The 20,491-nt window shown below is 39.5% G+C and overlaps 1 protein-coding gene across 6 annotated transcripts; it reads right to left on the bottom strand.

Moving 5' to 3' along the window:
- Positions 1 to 1,576: 1,576 nt before the first annotated feature.
- On the bottom strand, positions 1,577 to 19,765 carry LOC114147110 (serine/threonine-protein kinase tousled-like 1-B). 6 transcript variants are annotated; one of them, XM_028021663.1, is made up of 22 exons: positions 19,218 to 19,765; positions 17,304 to 17,425; positions 15,573 to 15,641; positions 15,371 to 15,409; positions 15,146 to 15,221; positions 14,467 to 14,510; positions 14,292 to 14,375; positions 14,120 to 14,200; positions 13,913 to 14,005; positions 12,733 to 12,843; positions 11,665 to 11,801; positions 11,316 to 11,507; positions 10,996 to 11,062; positions 10,293 to 10,390; positions 9,566 to 9,647; positions 9,377 to 9,468; positions 7,733 to 7,822; positions 6,759 to 6,928; positions 6,548 to 6,683; positions 5,589 to 5,700; positions 5,392 to 5,499; positions 1,577 to 2,889 (listed from the first exon to the last, which is right to left on the bottom strand). In XM_028021663.1, exons 1-22 carry the CDS (start codon positions 19,342 to 19,344, stop codon positions 2,740 to 2,742), a joined length of 2,280 nt encoding a protein of 759 aa, XP_027877464.1. In that variant the 5' UTR covers positions 19,345 to 19,765; the 3' UTR covers positions 1,577 to 2,739. The 6 variants fall into 6 exon arrangements, with proteins under 6 accessions (XP_027877464.1, XP_027877463.1, XP_027877467.1 ...); XM_028021662.1 differs by having other exon boundaries at positions 14,292 to 14,381; positions 19,218 to 19,764; XM_028021666.1 differs by having other exon boundaries at positions 14,292 to 14,381; positions 19,490 to 19,763.
- Between the last annotated feature and the right edge of the window lie 726 nt (positions 19,766 to 20,491).

Here is a 20,491-nt window from a genome sequence, read left to right as displayed (position 1 = left end):
TGTTGATATTTCAGGAAAATTGTGGGAACAAAGTCTCCAAACTGCCAAAAAAAAAAAGAAATGGATTAAAAAATATATATATTACTGCTACTTTTTGTGTAATTCTATTATGGAAATTTATTGGAAAACACATGAATTTATCTCTCAATTTTAAAAACATTGATTCTTTACCGTTTTCTGCCAAAATTATGAGGAGCGACCCAAAAAGCCACAGAGGTTGCAGATGCCTGCTCCGTTTCTCCGATCGATCAGCCGGTTGTTCACACGGATCCAGCGTCTGCAGCAGGTCACTTCCTGTTTCCACTCGCCTGCTTAATATGAGGACTTGCAACAGAAACCATGCAATCAACGGTCCGCAGCCGCTACATGCTAATTCAGGAAGGACTGTTGCAAGTCAATCTAATGGTTGGATATATATACACACAAGATGGTGAAACAGAAAAGATGACTAGTTATCAGTCAATATTCAAACATGCACCTCTTTTAAAATGTTATATTTGACAACTGTGTGCTTTATTAGTTTACCTAGTGTAAGTGTGATTTATTTATATTTTAAAATGACCTACACCGCCAAAATGTACATAATTGTGAGGGGAAAAAATCAAGCCGTTTTGATTTGTGTTAATCAAGCTCGTTTACTCACTGCTTAATGTGCTAATGCCAGAGAAACACCGTTTATCCGCCATAATCGGTGGCAATATTAACTAGCCTTAGCATTCATGGTAGGGTACATTTTAGTAAACAAGCAGCCAATCAGAGCTCCTCCTGGCTCTGATTGGTCGTTTCTGACTTGGTGTTTTTCTGCTGGTGGTAGTAGGACAACAGGAAGGAGGTAGAGGAGCTTGATTTTTTTTTTCTCCAAGATTAGCCGTAACATAGTGACACTTAAACAAGTAAAAAACATCATTTACACACTGCAGCTTTAAAGTTTGATTAAGGAGAGATCATACTATATTTCTCCTTAGTAGATGAAATAGATCCCTAAAATTTATGAAAAATTCAAGAGAGGCAAAAAAGAAATCTTAGTTTTTTCCATTTGATCTGTTCCGTAGCAGTGAAGTTGCAGAGTTCGCTATTGTGACTCTTGTCTGGATTTTTATGCGACTGATTCTGCGGCTGTCCAATCAGAGTTCATGATGCTGGTATCGAACCTCCATCGTTTCACATTCTTTCATTACACCACTTAAAAACACTCCCTTTAATCTGACTGTATGATTGTGCTTTACTTAAAAGAAAAAGTTGATCCCTTCCAACTGAATCAGAGTTGGACGTTTTGGACATGTAACGCTTTGAGATGACAGCCAGGGCCGGCCCAAGCTTTTTTGAGGCCCAAGCAGATTTTCATTTATATCTTTTGTTTTTTAAAATTTGGGACAGATTTGCAAAACGTGCAATCACTGGAAAATAAAATCAAATGATGCTCTTGGGGGCCCCCTTGTGGTGTTGGAGCCTTAAGCAGCCATACTGTTGTATGACGGTTGAAATTTTTCCAAATGAAAGTGAACGGAGTTGGGAAACAATGAATCCAGGTTTATATTTTTGGGTCTGCAAATGTGCCGTCAAGAGACACCACCAAACAGGTAAGAGTTGTTTTTATTTACACCATGACAACATTTTTTTTTGTGTGGATATATCCATTTGTTATCCAGCTGAAGTTAATAAAACGCAGTAACTTTTCTCACCTCCTCTGGCACGGGGACAGGCGGGAATATTCCTCACGACAGAGCACACTAGGTCTTCTAAGGAAGTCAGTAAGCAAACAGAAATCTGAGGAGACATTTTGATGTTGGCTGCAGAAGGAAAAAAAACCCAACTCATTCTTTCAAAACGACAGGTTCTGGAAATTTCCTCTGAAAAGTTCAAGTACGCGGCCGACGCGCGGTGAAAACTCATTCCCGTTGTCAAAAATAAACTAAAAGCAACATTTATAGCTAGCAGCGAACTGAAGAACAGCTTTTGAGAGGAAACAAACAGATAGGGGAGGACACTTAGAAAGCAAAGCGGGGAAAAGCCTTGTTAGAATACATCTGCTATAGTGAGAAATGTACAACAGACTCTGCGTCCGTATGGAGTCCAAACTGCGTCGCAACATGTCGCTTCTCGGACCTTCGGACTCTTGCCTGGACGACAACGAGAAAATAAAAAGATTTAAGACAAGATCCACTTTCGGCAGACCCGAACTGCTTCCGATTGGGACAGGAAGTGCAAATTTAACCCCCTCCTCCCCCGTCAGGGTTACATCACTTTGAAAACGAATCCCCGTTGCGTGCAGAGGAAACTCGATGAGACGGGACGATTTATTCTGTCTTTTTTTTTTTTGTTTCGTTTGAAATGAAGGGAGTATTTTCCACACCCACTGCTGCTCGCAGATGCTTTTGCGTTTACAGTCATCTGGTTTGTATTTTACTATACATAGAGTGCAACTAGAGGAGGTCATATACTGATTTTGGATTCTTCTAAGGGTTAAAGCAGAAACACTTGGTTCACTCTCTGTTCTGGCTTCTCCAGTTCCCTCTTCTTTCTCTCTCTCTCTGTCATCGTTATGTTCAGTCGAACATGTCCTTCCATCTTCTTCCATCTTCCATTCCCCCCCCCCCCCCCCACTTTACTCGTTGCTAAATTGTCCATTCTTGAAACGTAGAGGGGGAGGAAAAGAAAACAAAAAAAAGGTCCACATTTCATTTATTGTCCTCCAACTCTGACAATCCTGTGTTAAGGTTGACCTGAGGGCGGCGCCAGTCAGAAGGTGGGGAGGGTGGAGGCGGTGGGCTGCAGCGAGCCGGATGAGTTCGAGCGTCTCATGTGAGGAAGAAGGTAGGAGTCGGAGCACAGCTGGTGAACGTCGAAGCGGTCCTCCTTGCGATAGGCCAGACAGCGCCGGATAAACGCCTGCAGGACAGAAGAGGAAGAAGGTTTCTTAGTGACTCACCTTATGCGTTTGTTAATGCATGTTCAAGCAGGCAGCATCATGCTGTGGGTTCAGGCGAGACGTTTAGATCGATTTTTACGGATGCTCTGTCAGATTCTGACAGAACTGCACCTACTTTGCGATCAATCAATCAATCAAATTTTATTTGTATAGCACATTTCAGCAGCAAGGCATTTCAAAGTGCTTTACATCATTACAAACACAGAAACACAAAGCAACATAGAATCAACAATCAAACCATGACATTAAGTCAGGTTCCATCAATAAATTTGTAATTGATTACGTTTCAAATCCAATTCTAAACAGGTGGGTTTTTAGTCTAGATTTAAAGAAAGTCAGTGTTTCAGCTGTTTTACAGTTTTCTGGAAGTTTGTTCCAAATTTGTGGTGCATAGAAGCTGAAAGCTGCTTGTCCTCGTTTGGTTCTGGTTCTGGGGATGAGAACACAGCGATGAGCTTTGTACAAACCTTTCAGTCGAATTTAGGGCTCATTTTAGTAATCGATTAATCGTTTATACTTAAGATTTATCAGATATGAAAATTAGCACATTCTGCAGATATTAACCACTTGAGCGTTTTTTTATACAATATATTAAAGAAATACACTAAAGGACGCAAATAAACAATTAGATTTATTTCTAAATAGGAAAATTAAACATTTTACTGCCCAAAATGTAACAACATAAAGTTCCCCTACAGTATGATTAATCATTTATAGATTCCTTGATTAATTTTTGAATTACCAATTAATAATTAGACTGTAAAAGGTGATTGATAGGACATTTTGTCTTTTTAAAGAATTCACACCGGTGATGCTAAAAATCCCATTTGAGGAGATAAGGTAGGACAGTTTTTGTCTGTGTATTTTAAATGTAAATTGTTGATATTTCTTCTACAGCTTTGACTTAATTACTGATCTGAATATGTTGTTCTTTCAGCAGTTGGCCTTTTTTGAATCTGTTTACTCCAGCTAATGTTTAATCTATGACTAAATTAATTGACGATTAATTCAATGATTAATTAATCACGATTAATCGTTCCATCCCTGGTTAAATTATATAAATAGTGAAAACAGAAATATATCTAGTTCAAATTTTAGACTTAAGACAAAATTGATACTTGAGATGAACTAAAGATTTTAGTCGGTGGATTATTCTTCCATCAAACCACAACCAGCATAGTGATCAACTGTGATTAACCGCAGTGAATAATCTGCTGAAATTTTTACTTTGTTCTTAAATAACATAAAAAAATATATCAAGTATTCAGAGAAAAAAAATCCAAATATTTGATTTTACATCTGAAATTTAACTACAACCAGTTGTTATAAATTACAGCCCAGTCTTTGGGATTAAATTAAACCACAAAAACTAATTATTTATAGACCTGTGTCTCTTCAGTCGGTAACTGAAGATCAAAGCTAACGAGAGTTAAGTAGGTTTCACTTCACACCCAAGTAAACAATTTCCCAGTGGAAAGCTGTAAAACCAGTTAGTGCCAACATGGTGCTTGGTGACAAACTGATACAAGTTTAAAGCAAACAAACACTGAAGAAGGCTTTTCATTAACATAGGTTGGGCTGACAGAGAAGTGCAAAAGAATCCAATTAATCGTTTTGGGGATTATGAGGCTGGAGCTCATGAGAAATGTTCACAAAGTTTTTATGTTTCAGCTTTGTTACCTTTTATCAATGAGAAAAATACATTCATGTAGAGAATGAGTTACAAAAATAAAAACCAGCTCATGTTTTAAATAGAGATATAACAACAAATGCAGATTTTTAAACGGCTGCAATATTTGACGTGAATGTTCACAAAGAATTGCATTAAAAGTGCCAATAATGTATTTAAATCGACTCGCTTTTTAACATTTTACATTGTTTTCCATCCTAAAAGGAAAAAGAAATCCATGCTCTGTTTGCAAAGATTTATGTTTCTTTATTTTAAATCCTAGACATAGAGATGAAACTATATTTCTTTAAAACAACGAGCCCCGCAAATTTTCTAATGTAGATATTTAACTAAACTTATAAAATGGGTTTTTTTTTCTAAAAGTCATGTAACATTTGCTGCTTTAAAGTTTTTATTTCATTTTTATTTTTTGCTGACCTAACAGTAAAATGTTTCTTTTGGTTATAAAGGCTACAGACTGTAGATGTAAAAGATTTAAAAACTAAAGTTCCACAAAAACGTTACTTTTAAAGAGTGGCACAGAGAGAGTTTGAGAACCTTTGAATGTGGAACCAATTCCCGTTCTGCATAAATGGAGAAAATGTCATTTTTTAATTTTTTTTTTTTACCAAAAACATCTACAAGATTTAGAAGATAAAATATAAAACAACTAGTTTAGTTGTGTGAAGACCTTTTGCATTTAACCCCATTTATGCTAAAAAAAAAGATAAATAAATAAAATAGATAGAAATGGTAACAACAGCTGTAAACCATAAAAGTGGGAGTGGGTCACCTTGGCCTCTGTGCTGGCCTGAGGTTTAGCTGGAAACTGGACCTCTGTGGCTTTGAGGATTGTGTTTTCCTGGAGGATGTCCTGCTGCGACTGATTGTGACCAAACGGCTGCAGAAGTGAAACAAACAAGAGTCATCCCAGCTCCAGAGCCTTTTACCAACCACATGGAAGACAGCAGGAACACTACGTGGTGGTACCTTGCGTCCATAGAGGCATTGGAAGAAGATCACCCCCACCGACCACACGTCCACCTTGTTGGAGATCTTAGGTGGTTCTTTCCCCACGACAAAACACTCTGGTGGGAGGTACCTGAACACGTACAACACAAACACTTTAAAAACCTCATTTACAGACATTTTCATGGAGAGTTTGCTTCTTAAATAGACATTTCAGATTGCAGCCTTTGGCCGTGTTTAGAACAATAAACGCAGCCCCTTACACTTCATGCAGGGCTTTCATAAGCAATCTCTCTTCACGTGCAGGAAATCTGCAGCTAATGCAATTAATGATTATTTCAGTTATTGATTAATCAATTATTCCGGCGATTAATCGAATAAAAAAACGTGGCACATTATGCAGATTTTTTATGTCAGCCTCTTTTATACAATATTAGCAGTACAGTAAGAGGCAAATAAATAAATAATTAAATTCCTTTTTAAAATAAGAAAGTAAACATTATTGCCTAAAATGCAACAGCAGTCCTGTGTATGTGTAGCAATGGATGCATCTGCAGCCAAAAAAAACCTTCTAACATCAACATGTCTATTCATGCTCAGCTATTCCTGCTTGGCTTAACTTCAATACATTGTAGGGTTGAGCTGGTTATTATTTTATTGATTTATCAATTAATAATAGGATAAAATACATGCTTAATTTGAGATCATTACAGAATTTGGTGCAACTAAAACTTTGCCACTTGAGGAGTTTTGGGTAGAACATACTTACTGACAAAAAACTTTTTTTTTAATCTAAAATGCAAAATTTATATATTTTTTGCAGTTTTGGCTGAATTACTGCTCCAAATGTGTTGTAAATGGCATGTTTTAGAGTCTGTATAATGCAGTTAACGATTAATCTATCACTAAATTAGTTGACGATTATTTCAATAATTAAACTCGATTAATTGTTTAAGCCCTAACTGGAGCGCGCGTCTCACCAGTAGGTCCCCGCCCCCTGTGATGTCAGGTCCATCCCATCCACGCCATAGTTGTCGTCGTCCATTATCTTGGACAAACCAAAGTCTGTGATCTTGATTTCCCCACAGGCGGTACCGTCCACCAGTAAGATGTTCCCTGTGCAGAGTAACCGCAGTCAGACTCGCCGCTCCCGGTCGCTCCGTTCGGCAAAGAAAGAGACACGCGACGCACCTGGTTTGAGGTCGTAGTGGATGATGGGCGGCTTGATCTCGTTGAGGTAGCGCAGGGCGCTGACGATCTGCATGACGATGGAGCGGGCCTCTTTCTCTGACATCAGCTTGTTTTGTTTCAGGTAGAAGTCCAGGTCGTTCCCTTCACAGAACTCGAGGACAGTACAAAACCTGAAACAAAAACAACAACAACAAAAAAGAAAAAAACGTGGCTTTAGTCGAGAGAATAAATCTTATTTAAGAGTCGAAAAGCAAACAGCAGTGCAGAAGTGTTTGCAGAGAGTGCATGCTGCTCCAACTTGTCTTTCCAGAGTTGGAAAGACAGGCTTGCTGCATAACACCAGACATTTGAACTCCTTCACCGTTTGTAGGACAGAAGTTGAGGTCAGGACTTTCTGCTCCTAAAGAAGCATGACGAAAACCAGGGGTGTCCAAACTTTATCATGTAGGCCAAAAGTCAAAAGTATTCCTAATCCACAAAAAGAATTCTAAAAATACATTGTTTTTCCCCACTGCTCAACAATAAACTAAGCATAGAATCATTCAAATTAAACAAGTAAAGAAACATCCAGTTTGCAAATTATTTCGGGGTCAGATGAAGAAACAATGAGCAATATTCTGCCTGTTCTCAGCAATAATAGGATTTGGGTCACTCTCTTTAAAAATGACTGCTGTATCAAGAAAGGTTTAATAAATGAAATAAAAGCAGATTTTGGTTTGTTTCCAAGTAGAAGTCGGTTGCTAAATGTGGTCGTATTTACTATGAATGTAAAGAGAAAGCTAAACAAATATGCATTAAAAAATTTATACTTTCTATGTAATATTTATAGAAAATCTATTTTCTATGATAACAATTCAGCATGTTCATACAAACATCTCATGATGTGTTTGAATACTCTCAGACATGGCTGCTGCTGTAACCCGAACACACACAAAGCAACCTCAGGATGTTGGAGTCGGGAGAGGTGAACTCACGTGTCGGTATCCAGGGAGAAATAGTCATACAGCTTGACTATTCTGGGATGGTCCAGCTGCTTGTGTATCCGGTACTCTCTGCATGCATGCCTGTCAAAGTGTGTGCAACAAGAGAAGCGCTTATCTTCCTGACGTTTAGATACAACATTAGCATGCGTCCAGCGTGATCGGAATGAAATATGTTCATAAATTAGAACCAATCCTATGTTTTAACTGCACGCGGTTATTCATACAGAACCTCAAAATGCAGGTTTATGGGAATTCAAACGGTGCCGTCTCAAAGAAATGAATGCCAATTTTGTCGTCTTATGTTTTGTTGAATTGAAGACATGCTTGAGTGGTGATAGTTCATCATAAAGAACTACATACTTGTAAAGTGGAATGAACATGATCATGCTTGTCATCTAAATCAAATTTGGCAAGCTTGTTGTGCATGCATATATATATATATATATATATATATATATATATATATATCCAGTCCTCTGATCTAACTGGATCTGTAGAAAGAACTGGTTTCCGTTCCACCCCACCAAAGCCTCGTCATTCTAAACGTCTCATCCAGTTTCTGTCTGACCCCATTTCCTTCTGTGTTTATGTGAAGGGCTGCAGCGCAGGGAAACAGCTCAACTACACAAATAATTGGGCTGCAGCTCACGGTTATTTTACTTATTAATCTATTGATTAATCAATATTTCTGACAATCGGCAAAAAAAAACAAATTGGGATATTCAGCAGATTTTTTTATATAAGCCTTTTTATACAATTTTAGAAATGCATTAAAAGATGCAAATAATCAATTAATTTTCTTAATAAAAAAATAAATGTTATTGCCTAAATTGCAATGACAGCATTTCTTTAATGTACACTTGATCATTTGTAGCAAAGAATGCATCTGTAGCAAAAAAAACAAACAAACAACTTCTTACATTAACATGTGACCGGTTCAGGCATTTGCTTCTAGACTGATCAATACTGTGTAGGGCTACTCTGTTGATCAATTTTGAATTAACTGATTAATTAAAGGTGCTTAGTAAGAGATTTTTTGTTTTCTCAGAAGTTGAACTAGTGAAGCTAAAACTATGCCACTTGAGTTCTGGGTAGACAATACAAAGATTTTTTTTATTTTAAATGCAAAATGTATATATTTGTTGTTCAAATTTAGCTCAGTGTGTTGTTCTTTCAGCAAATGGTCTTTTTTTGAGTTTGTAAACTTCAGCCATGTTAGATATTTTCCCCATCTAAGTTCTGACCAACCTCTCCACCCCTGCTGTCGAAAAGCAGCCCCACCATGTTTCTTTGAGGTATGTAGAGAATGGTATGCAGTATTAGTTTTCCTCCAAACCCTAACAAATCCCTCAGGCGTCCATATATACTGGTATTAAATTACATACAGGTGATTTTTTTAAAATCTGGTTGCCTTTGAGTACGACTGGCTGCACTGTGTTTAATTTACAGATTTTTTTTATTTGTGTAAAATTCTAAGCCATATACCCATTATTCTTATTCTGCGTTGCGTTTTGTCATTCCCATAAAATGTGGTTGTGGTGCGACAAAAAGCGGAAAAGTTCAAGGCAGCGTGCTACTGACTGATTGAGCTCGTAACCGTCTGCTGTAAACGGAACAATGTGTGCAGACACCTACTTGTGGTAATTTTCCTTCTTCTCCTCTCTCCAGTTCTTGTTGAGCTGGTGGATTTTCACAGCTGCATAGCGCTGTTCAAACAGGTCGAATGCCTCCATGCGACGAAAAAGAACAGACATTTTGTCTCCAGATGCAAACTCACACGAAAATAAGTAGACAAACAAGAGACGCCAGCTTTGCAGGCGGTACCTTGTAGACTTCGCTGAAGCCGCCCCGGCCCAACAGGTGCAGCAGCAGGTACCGCTCGTTCAGAGTAGGATGGTCTTTGAAACTGTTGGAGGAAGACATTATAATAAACAAATACAACTTTTCTCTGAAACTAAATCTGCAACAAAGTGGGACCTGGTGTTATTTCATTAGGTCAGTAGTACTTCTTGGTTATCAGTGTCTTTACCTGCAGCAGCCATCAAGATGTCAGAAAATAAAGCAACTTTAAGCTGTGAGAAAAGAGACGACTTTTTGCCATCTTGATTTTGATCTCCTCTAAGTAGCTTTTAGCTCCACTCCTTTATTAGATTTCCTGTTAGGTTCTGATTTCACTGGAATGGCTGTTCGCTGCAGGTAACAGATCTGTAGAGCCAAACTACAGCTTTAATTGGTAAAATGTAACTCAGATTCATCACGTGGACACATTTTGAGCAGCTTCTGCTCTATGAACAACTCAATAAAATCTGCTTAAAACTAGAGCATCTAAAACAATTCAAAGAGAATATCGTGATTGAACAGAGTAATTTCCAAGACTAGATGAAGGACATTCACTGGAGTTTTATGTTGGATTTTAAAACTCTTTACAAGTGATGAATATGAAGAATGTATTAATGACTGATTTTTTTTTTAATATCATCGTGAGGATTAGAGTTTTATGGTTTGTTGTTGCGGTTTTACAGAAATGTTAGACTATATTTAGTGGACTTACGCTGAGCTGTCCTCGTTGTTTATCCTCTTCAGCTCCCGGATGTGAAGGTTCCTCACCCGCTCCAACCGCTCCAGCTCCGCCTGGATCTCAGCTTCCTCCTGACCAGACGCAGCAGGAAACGCAGAGAAAATAAAGTTTTAGCTCAGGATTCTTCTGCAGGAATCGAGCACGTAAACATTTGTCATGCAATTAATCGATTTATTGCTCATCGTCACAACGTATTTAGCTCCACTGTTCTTCCATCAGTTCCGACCTACAATTCCAAAGCATGTCTTGCTTTGTTCAGCAAATTGGCAATAAAGTTACATTTATCCATTTTAGACACAAAAGAAGATAGCTAGTTAGCAAGGGTATGCTAGCAGTGAGTTAGCCTCAAAAGCCCCACAGGAAAAAACATACATATAGAATACTCTAGATTAAATAGTCCAGCTAAGACAAAACTTAAGACCTGTTATTGTTGTGTTTAAGGCCAACTGACTTTTAAAAAACATTTATTCAAAACATTTTAAGACCTTACTTTTAGATACATGAATTTAAGCCTTTTTAAGAATGTGTGAACAGCCTGTATGTTGGTAATTCTTCTCCCCACTCTTCTGTAAAGACCAAATTGTGGAGTGGACCACCTTTAGTAGGTCTATTTACAGATTCTCCCTCCTGAATTATAGATCTCTGATGCTTTCTGCAACTTTACTCTACGACTGACCTTTTTTAGGTGTCCGAGCCGAAGCTTGAAGATTTCTTCCTGCTCGTGGTACTCAGCGAGGGTCAGTCTGTCGAAACGGGAGAAACCGAGCTGAATTGGGTGACTGAAAATGAACAAACGCTCACTAAACGTATTAAAGATTTAATTCAAAACACCCGGTGCTTTTTAATTCAGTTCAGACTTTGATACTCTGCAGCAGAAGGGTATATAATCAAGTGTGTGCGATTTTAAGCAAGTATAAATAGTCGGCAAGCGGCCACCCCGTTCTGTACGTTCCGGCATCTTCCCGTTACGGCAGACGGTTATTTTTGTGGACTCACAGCTGGGGCAGGGAAGGCTTGAGGAAGGGGTCAGAGTCGTTGCCGTTGACCACTTTAGTTTTGCGCTGCTTCGGTTCAGAGGTGGACGCCACCGACAGCGAGGGGGACGCCGGGTTCGGAGGTTTCCGCTTTGCCAGCAGCTTCCTCTGCCGCTCAATATCCTCCCTCTGCTGGTTGATGCTCTCCTGTTGCCTGGGCGACAGAAAAACAGCAAAAGAGATGATAAATTAGGATCCAAACAACCCAAAAAAGTGACAGGCGCATGATCTTGTGAAGCGAAACAAGAGAATTACAACTAAAGCAGAAGCTGAGGTCGTTTGGAAACAATGTTTTTGACAGTAATCCTCACTTGATCAGGTTCTGGAATGCGTATCCGTCGGTCCACTGCTCCGTGTAGGACGCGCCATGTCGGACCGTGGTGAAGTGCCCGAGTCGGAGCCGGTCCCGCATGCTCTTCTCGCGACTCGACTGCTTTTCCTGGGTGCTCTGTTGGACGAAAACAAGACAAGATGAAGGTTTCCCAGCGGTATGAGCCGAGGGAGGATGGAGTTTCTCTTCCAGCTCAAAGAAAACAGAGTTACACACTGGGGAACCCCACACACCCTCAAAGATCTGTGGCCTTGAAGAACAACGCCAAAAAGTACAAAACACAACAAATAAGAAGAGCCTTTCAACATAGACATCTTCAACATGAACAACAACATTGAATAAATGAAACATTAAACTTGGTTACAGTGGTAAGCTATGACGCTTTCCAATAACGTTTATGCAGAAAGTGGTACAAGAGTGAAGTCTGCCTCCCACTTTCTTCAAATTAAATAAAATTGGTCACAAAGGTCAACCAGCTAGTCCGCGTTTACAAAATCAAACAAAATACTGTGTCAATCAACTGTGTATGATGAAGTATAAAATATAAAATTAAGTCATAATGTTAGAAGAATAAAGTCGGAATTCAACGCCTCTATTCTCGTAGAACGACTGTATTCCTGGAATATCACAACTTTATTCTCAAAACGTTTTGACTTTATGCTGGTATTTTTTTTGACTTTATTCTTGTAATTTTATTACATAACTATGCTACATAATTTGTGCCATTTTAATTCTTAAGATTAAAATAAAGGTTTCCAGTAGTTACACAAACAAAATGTATACAAATAAGCTTTTTATGTTTGTGCAGCTAAAATGTTTGCTGCACATTTGATTGACACAAAATTTGTTTGATTTCGTAAGTGGGAGCCTGGAGGGGGCCGGTTGACCTTTGATGGTCTCTAGGAACGTTTATTAAAAAATTTTAAAATGACAAGAGGGACAAACAAAACTTTTTGCTGCACAAATGTACTGCAAACGTCTGACACCAATTTCCCTTGATTTGAAGGACGTCGCTCAGGTGAAGGTGGGGCATGCATGTGAAGACTACCTTCTCTATGAGCAGCTTCTTGCTCATGGTGATGCACTTGTTGAGTCTCTCTTTGTATTTCTCCAGGAGTTTTTGCTGTTCATCAATCTGTCTCCGAAGGTCACAGTTGGCCTGTTACAAACGAAGACGAGAGGCGCGTCATGAAACCGACCCGATCCCACGTATCAGATCGCAGCCTTGACTGAACCATAACAGATGCCTGTTGTAGGTGGACTTTCATGATCCACCAAGGAAGGATAATTTTTAAAATCACACCCATTTTCACGTCCATGAAAAAAAGTGATCGTCAGTGTGAAAGTTGCTTACATTGCTTTTCTGTACGCATGTGTTATGACGCACTCATAACATGTTTCAGACATGGGAGGTTTCAGATGAAGCTAGCTTTGTTGCTAGTCAAAGATAATCTGAGAGAATTATTGTAGAATAATAAAATCAGCATTTGAAAACTACATTCTATTTTTACTCAGGTTATCTTTGTCTGGTGTCAGGATTTTTTTTTTAATTATCTGAAACAATTAGATGTGATAAAAAAAAAATTTTTTAAACGTAGAAACTTTGCTGAGATGGCTGCTTATAAAGTCCCAGCTTTCCAGCCAAAGTGCTGGATTTATGAAGCAGTAGAACATGTTTCTGTACATTTACCTGTGTATGATGAAGTGGGAGAACACTAAATCAGAGTTCGTACACTTTTCCCGCTGGTATTGTTAATGTCTTCTGATAGTATTATATATTCTACAGCAGGGATAAAATAATCCAAAATATAGCAAACTGTCTCCCTTAGACCCTCTGGACACCTGACTGGTTTGAGAAAGTTCTAAAAAAATCTTTAAGAAAATATTTTTGCTTCATTTTCTGGCATTTATCAGAAAGAAATTATTTTGGTCATTCTAACTGACCTAACCCAAGAGACATTTGGTCTGATTTAACTTCAGACAGAGAGGAAAAAACGTGAGTGTCTTCTTATCTTTAAATACACGATTTTAACTGTGAATAATGCTTTCTAAATGTAGGTTTTTAATAAAACGTTAAGATTGCAATTTATTACAAAACTTTGCAGTTTGAATATACAACATTTAAAGAAATCAGACCCTTTCCAAATATTGCAAACACCTAATTGAAATTCAAACATTTCAAGAATCTCGAGAACCCTGCTACATTTTACTGCAGAGACAGAACTCACTCTGAGCAAGTCGTCTATCCGCCCTTCTTTTTTTTCCAGGTCCAGACTCTTGTTGCTCTCCAGGGCCGCAAGCTTCAGGCCCGTCAGCTCCGTCTGCAAAGGCAACAGAAACATACTTCTAAGACGTCCGCTGGCCCGCAGTGAGAGAAAGGATGTGAATGATCTAAAAACAAAAAGTGTGCTATGGGTTTTTTTTTCTTCTCAAACCTGGACACATTTGCTTAAAGAAGCTTTGAGACTGTGCTCGGCGAAACACAGGCTGGTGGGAGAGGAGCTGTTCTGACGGATCTGCAAACACACACAAGGGAAACGGTACGATGTCGCGCACACGCCGCACAAGAAATCTGCGGTCCGATTTAACTCTTAGGGAGACGCGTACAATTAAGCCCGGGGCCGACTGCGAGCTCTGTGGGGAGCGGCGAGCCGATGGGAGGCCTCTGACCGGACTGGAGCCGTTTCCTCCCTGAAACTTTGCAGAAACCCTCAAATTAACATTCAGCTTCAAATGATCAGGATTCCAGACTTTTAAAAAAAACAACAAATGAATTACTCACGTCAAAGAAGTCGCTGATCTTCGGCCCACGCGTAGAAGTCTTCCCTGGAAACCAAACAGCAGAATTATATTTATTAATCGATTGTTAGGAGGATTAATCGATTAATCCTATGTATATGAAAAATAGCACATTCTGAATATTTGGGGTAAATACTCAAGCCTCCTTTAAACACTATTAGAAATACATTAAAAGAAGCAAAAAAAACTATTCCTTTCCATTTTTAAATAGGAAATTAAACATTTTATTACCTAAAATGCAACAACATAACATTCCTGTAATCATCTATAGATTATGTTTTGCATTACCAATTACTAACTAGATTGCAAACGGTGCTTAATATGAGATTTTGTTTTTGTTAAAGAATCTGAGCCAGATAAAGCTAAAACTCTGCCACTTGAGTCCTGGGTTAAAATTTTTTACACGTTTTTTAAATTTTTTTATTAATCATGAAATGCAAAATGTCAGTATTTTGTAGTTTTGATTTAATCACTGCTATGAATATCTTGTTCTTTCAGCAAATGGCTTTTTTTGAGTCTGTATATTCCAGTTAAGGATTAATTGATTTCTAAACGAGTTGACAACCCAATAATCAATTAATCGCTTAAACCCTTATTACATTTTAAAGGAAGCTGCTGGGTGATTAAGTTAGCGTGAATCCCAGCATTTTAATGCAACATACCTTGACTGCTCTCAGAATATGTATCGGCTTTCCTCTTCCGGCCCCTGGACGACTCGGAGTGCTTCTTCTCCGGGGTCTGACAATCGATATTTTATGAAAGGAGCAGGAGAAAGAAAAGACAAAAAAAAAAAAAAAAAACATAAATCCCTTGCGTTTTACCTAACAAAGCAGAGCGCAGTGCAGGGTGTTCAGCAGGAAAGAGCAGCAGGAAGAAAGAGTACATACTGAGTAGGCAGGGGAGCTCCCTCTTTTCAAATCAGAGTTCTAGGAAGAGAAAAGAAGGTGGAGGTGGAAGTGGAGGGAGAGACAGAGCGAAGAGCGGCTGGTGCATAACAACACTTTATGTGTGCGTACATGTTAGAAACTCAGCTTTTGTGTCTTTGCGTGAGAAAGGACGTGCGTGAAGATCTCTGTGTGTGGGGTTTACCTCCGACTCCTTGTCACTGGATGACCCCAGACTCCCGTAGCTGTGGTTTGAGGATTCGTTAGCCAGACCCTACGCAGAGAGACACACACACACACAGGTCAGCGAACGGGAGAACAGTCTGTACAGGTGTGTTGTGCAAGCTCAGTGACTTTTACAGAAACGCGCAGAATAGAGAAACAGGCGCTGGCGGCAGGCCTGCAGTCTGACACGCCTGACAGGAATGCAGATTCTTAGTGAGTAGGTGTGTCACTTGACGTTTCTCCCCCAACGCATGAACATTTCCAGGAACTTAAGAGTCCTTTTTAGGAAAACGGGAACCTTTAACTTGATTTTCCAGCGTGGGGAGCTGGGGCTGGACTTTTATTTCTGGGATTAAAGTAGCTTTAAATTTAGTCTTTTGAATACAGTTTGGATCATGCTGAAGTCGTGCATCTGAGTGTTTTGTCTTGAAGTTGATTTTAAGCTAATCGTCACTTGTTACCATTTCATCATGGAGCGTTTAGCGTGAGAAAATGTATTTAAATAAGGTTCCAGTGTCTAAAATGAAAAAGAGTAGTCTCTAGTAATGCACTAATCGATTTGTATGTGATTGAAATCTGTAATTTTTCCTCCTGTTAGCTTTGATCGGTGAGCTACAAGTATTCCCCTATCCCCCCATTCATTAAATGCACCAAAAGTGGAGACTATTTTATTATGGATTAATTTTCAATTGAGCTGATGTTTGTTACAAGAGATGCACGAATCAGAATGCTCAAACTGATTTCAGATTGTTTTTGGTTTTTTTGCAAAGTTTAGAGTTGCCGAGTATAATCTCTTGTCAAAAACTATAACACAGTGATATAAGAAGAAAAAACAGGACAGCATATCAAATGCTTCTGTAGCCGTCATACTGTGGGTGGTCATTATTTATATTCAGAGGAGACATTATGTCACACCGTGTCTGTGAGAGTTGCCAGTGTTTCACTAATTTAAAACAAATACAAAATGATTATAGGGTTGACATTTTAAAACTGTCTTTAGCATCTTATATTAGCGATTAGAGTCAGTGTGGGAGGAATGGGCAGTTTTACTGTAATACATTCAGCCTTCCAGCTAATTTTTAAAAAATACTTTTTACTCTCTATAACAAAATATTTAACATCTTATACCATGGAAAATACAATATTGTTTAAATTTCATTCTTACATCTCTGTACTAATGATTATTGCAGTAATCAATTATTCTATCAATTATTCTGAATTAACTGGATAAAATATTGGTGCATTTTACAGATTATTTAGTGAACAGCTTAATCCTTTTTGTTCAATACTAAAAATACACAATTCAGCTTATGTTTAAAATAAGAATATAAATATTTTATTGCCTAAAATGTAATAATGTAGCGTTCCTTTAGTCAATTTTTACCAGGTGAAGCTAAATTAGGCCACTTGAGGAGTTTTGGGTAGAACATATTTACACAAAGTGTTTTTTATCTTAAATACAAAATGTAGATTTTTTTTTCTACAGTTTTGGTAATTAATTACTACTCTGAATATTTTGGGGGTTTTCAGCAAATTGCCTTTATTTGGAGTCTGTATTAATCGATTACGAAATTAGTCAGCGGAAAACCAATTACTGGCCGACTCTTTGTTGCTTCTCTATTTGTTACATTCGTATGAGGAATCTAAACATACTGAATACATATCAGCTCATAAGCAGTCTTATGAGGGGAGGTGGGGTTGCTGCCATTACCTTTGCACCTCCACTGGCGCTTCCAGTGCTGCCTCCCGTATTGCCGCTGACAGTTCCTGTAAACCTGGCCTCCAGCAGCTCCTGTCTCCTGGGGTCCAAGCTGTGCAGCTCCTCCATCGCTCCTGTTATAAAAGCATACAGGTGTTGCCATTTTAGTCAATTCAGTGACACACACAAACACACACACACAAAAGAAATACAATAGAAAATCAACTCAAGATAGACCTGAAAATGTCAACAGTAGGAAGTAAACGTAGAAAAGTAAAAACCAAATGGATGGAAGGTGGTTCTTTAAAAGAAAAAGAAGAAGAAGAAGAAGAATGTGTGTGGTGGAAGGTGCAGCAGATTAGTGTCAGAGCATTTCCAAACTGAGCAGAAAGGTCACGGCAGCACTGGGAAGTCAGGAAGCGAAAAGGCGAGAGTGGGTGAAGTCAGCCTTCCAGTCTGTCCACACAAAAACTTTCCACCAGCTAACCCACGGTATCATCACACCAAGCAGTCAAAACAACAGCTCCACACAAGACACTGACATTTATGCATCCGGAGACGCTAGAAGCATCTAGAATAGCAGAGTTAAAGCTGTACAATTAGAACTACGTTAACCTAAACTCGTAAAGAAAAAAAAGAAGCATAAAGCAAAAACAACCAGGCCTTTCACAGCATGTCTAATTAAAATGCTACATGTGTGCATCAGTGGCGCTTACACTGCTAAAAAAAAAATAAAATAAACAAAGGCTATTCCAGCTAAGCAAAAGCCCAGATATACCTTTAGAAAAAAAAATCACAATCATCAGTGGTGAGCCGTATTCCAGACACACAGTTACGTTCGGCCTGTCACATGTAGAAAGAAACTCATGTGTGCCTGTATGACGGGGGGCTTTGATCTGGTACAACCAGTTTCCACACAGAGGAGAGGTAACACAGCTGCTCTGCTCCCTACTGCTCCAAGTGTTTGTTTCCTTATTGGACATTTCCAGGCTGTCATCTTTACACAGCTACTGGCACTGGGGCAGGCCTTAAAAGGCATAATGGAGATTATGAAACCCTTATGAAGCACGTAGCAGAGGTTACCCTCGGACAGAATAGAAAGTGATTTGGGGGTTGATTGAAATGCAAAGCAGCTCGAGCTTCATACTGCTTCATTGTTGGGTTCTTTTCGTCGAGGTACAGTATGTCACTCGAACAGTTTTGACAAAAAAATATAACATTTCTTAGAAATCAACTTGTCAACACTACAAAAGCTCTGAATATTTTAACGTTGCAGATCGTGCCCCTTATTACTAATGGATCAAGCTGTGACGTTAAAACCAGCTGTTGCCACTTATCACGGTTTATCCATCCACACTGTCTAGGAGTAAATTACTTTTCCACCCGAACCCCTCATACACAAAAAATACGTCAAAAAACAAGGCGGAGGAAAAATACAGATGCATCCACAAAAAAAACTAACTAGTTGAAAAGTACCATTAGCGGCCTGCTGTCGTGTTAATAATGATAATAATAATGGCAGGGACGTGCAGAACTATGCATTAATAGATGCATGCACAGTTTACGTTGTTTATCTACAAAGTGACAGGAGGCAAATGATACTAAGTGCAACACTGATACGGCTTCAACCTGGAAGCTACACAAACAAGTCAACAAGCTAGCTGCAGCCTCTGAGGAAACATGGTGATTTAGCTCGCTGCTACTTAGAGCTGGCATTAAACTGAACTGACAGCTGACGTTTGGCTTCCAATTCACGGCATCAGTGAACTTCACATCCATTTTTTCCTCTCTCTCTTCTTCTTTTCTTTTCCCCCTCAGCAAAACGTTAGCTTCCCAACCACCGAAAAGGCCTCCGTCTCACGATAAAAATGACACCTTCTCATTAAAACGGGAGCGGGTCAAGCCCTCGGCGAGGCGTTTCAGTACCTTCCCTGCTCTTTGCGGTCGCCGTTATGTGTTGTTGAGAAATCGTAGGGGACGAGGAGAGCTGCGACCAAGATGGCGTCGCCTCCAAACTTCCACCACCACTTCCACTGTTACTTTGGACACTCATGAAGCCACTTTACCGCCGAGAGGAGCCAGAGCACACACTGCCGTTCGCGGAAATCTCGAACTTATCGCGTTCATCGTTTTTTTTTTTGTTTTTGTTTTTTTGGCACCTGCCGCAGCCGAACACGACCGCGAAAAGACAAGAAAACCTGGGAGAAGAGTAAGGGGAGAGACGTCAGTCCCGTCTTCGTCGCCGCTAGACGTCTCGCATGTTGTCGCCCCAGAGGGTCCTGCGGGGGAGCGGCTTCTTGACACGGATCCAGTGTAACCTTTGCATGATGACCGCACAGCGCGCGCCTGTCAGCAGCATCCAGCTCGCGAGCGGAGCTTTGATTCCAGTGTCGGTAGACGAGGCTATCGCGAGGCTGGCGGCGCTGCGAGCGAGCGCGAGAGCAGGCTTGACACCGACAGAGACACTGATCTGGGATCGTTTTACCCTCCTCCAAACTAGCTCTGGGTTCACCGGAAGCCGCCGCTCCGCGGCGACCTGGGAACAGTTTTCTTGTTAGGCTCCAACAACAAACATCCCGACAAAAAAAATAATAAATAAAATAAAAAATGGCTGAAAGTTGTTGTCCGCATCCTGAGCAGGAAGGGAGAAGCCGCACATTTACATTTAGTCAACAACAGCGAATCATTTTTAATATACATGCAAACAGACTGGCGCTCTGCCTTAAGTGCATTTTGAACAAGATGCATGTTTTAAGTTGACATGAGAGAGTTTGTGCTTGTATTCATGCATGTTATGTGTTAGACTGGGCTGTGGTCTCGATGTTCTGCCTTTTTTGTTTTTAGTCTTGAAGTACAAGTTGCAGGGAGGGGGTGCAGGTGGGAGGATAGTGATGTGGTCTGGGGCTCTAAGGTGTTTTGTTCTAAATTTGGTGCAGTGCATCAAAATGCCTTTGCCATCTTGTAGGGCATCACACACGTACAGTCTCCTCTTTACTTTAGCGTGCAACTTGTCCTACTTCTTTAGCTCTTTTGCACCCGATGACATATTTTACATTTTTAATTTTTTCCATGGGAGGGGAAAAAACTTGCACTTAAAAACTTTATTAAGTGTACTTAAGGCTACCATTCCAGATGAAGTTAATTACACTGTAAAGGGGCATGTTGTCTCTCAGCCTTGCAGTCAGATTGCATCAACACAC

Source organism: Xiphophorus couchianus, chromosome 6 (assembly GCF_001444195.1).
Source record: "Xiphophorus couchianus chromosome 6, X_couchianus-1.0, whole genome shotgun sequence".
Lineage (NCBI taxonomy): Eukaryota > Metazoa > Chordata > Actinopteri > Cyprinodontiformes > Poeciliidae > Xiphophorus > Xiphophorus couchianus.
This window is presented reverse-complemented; position numbering and strand designations above follow the sequence as displayed.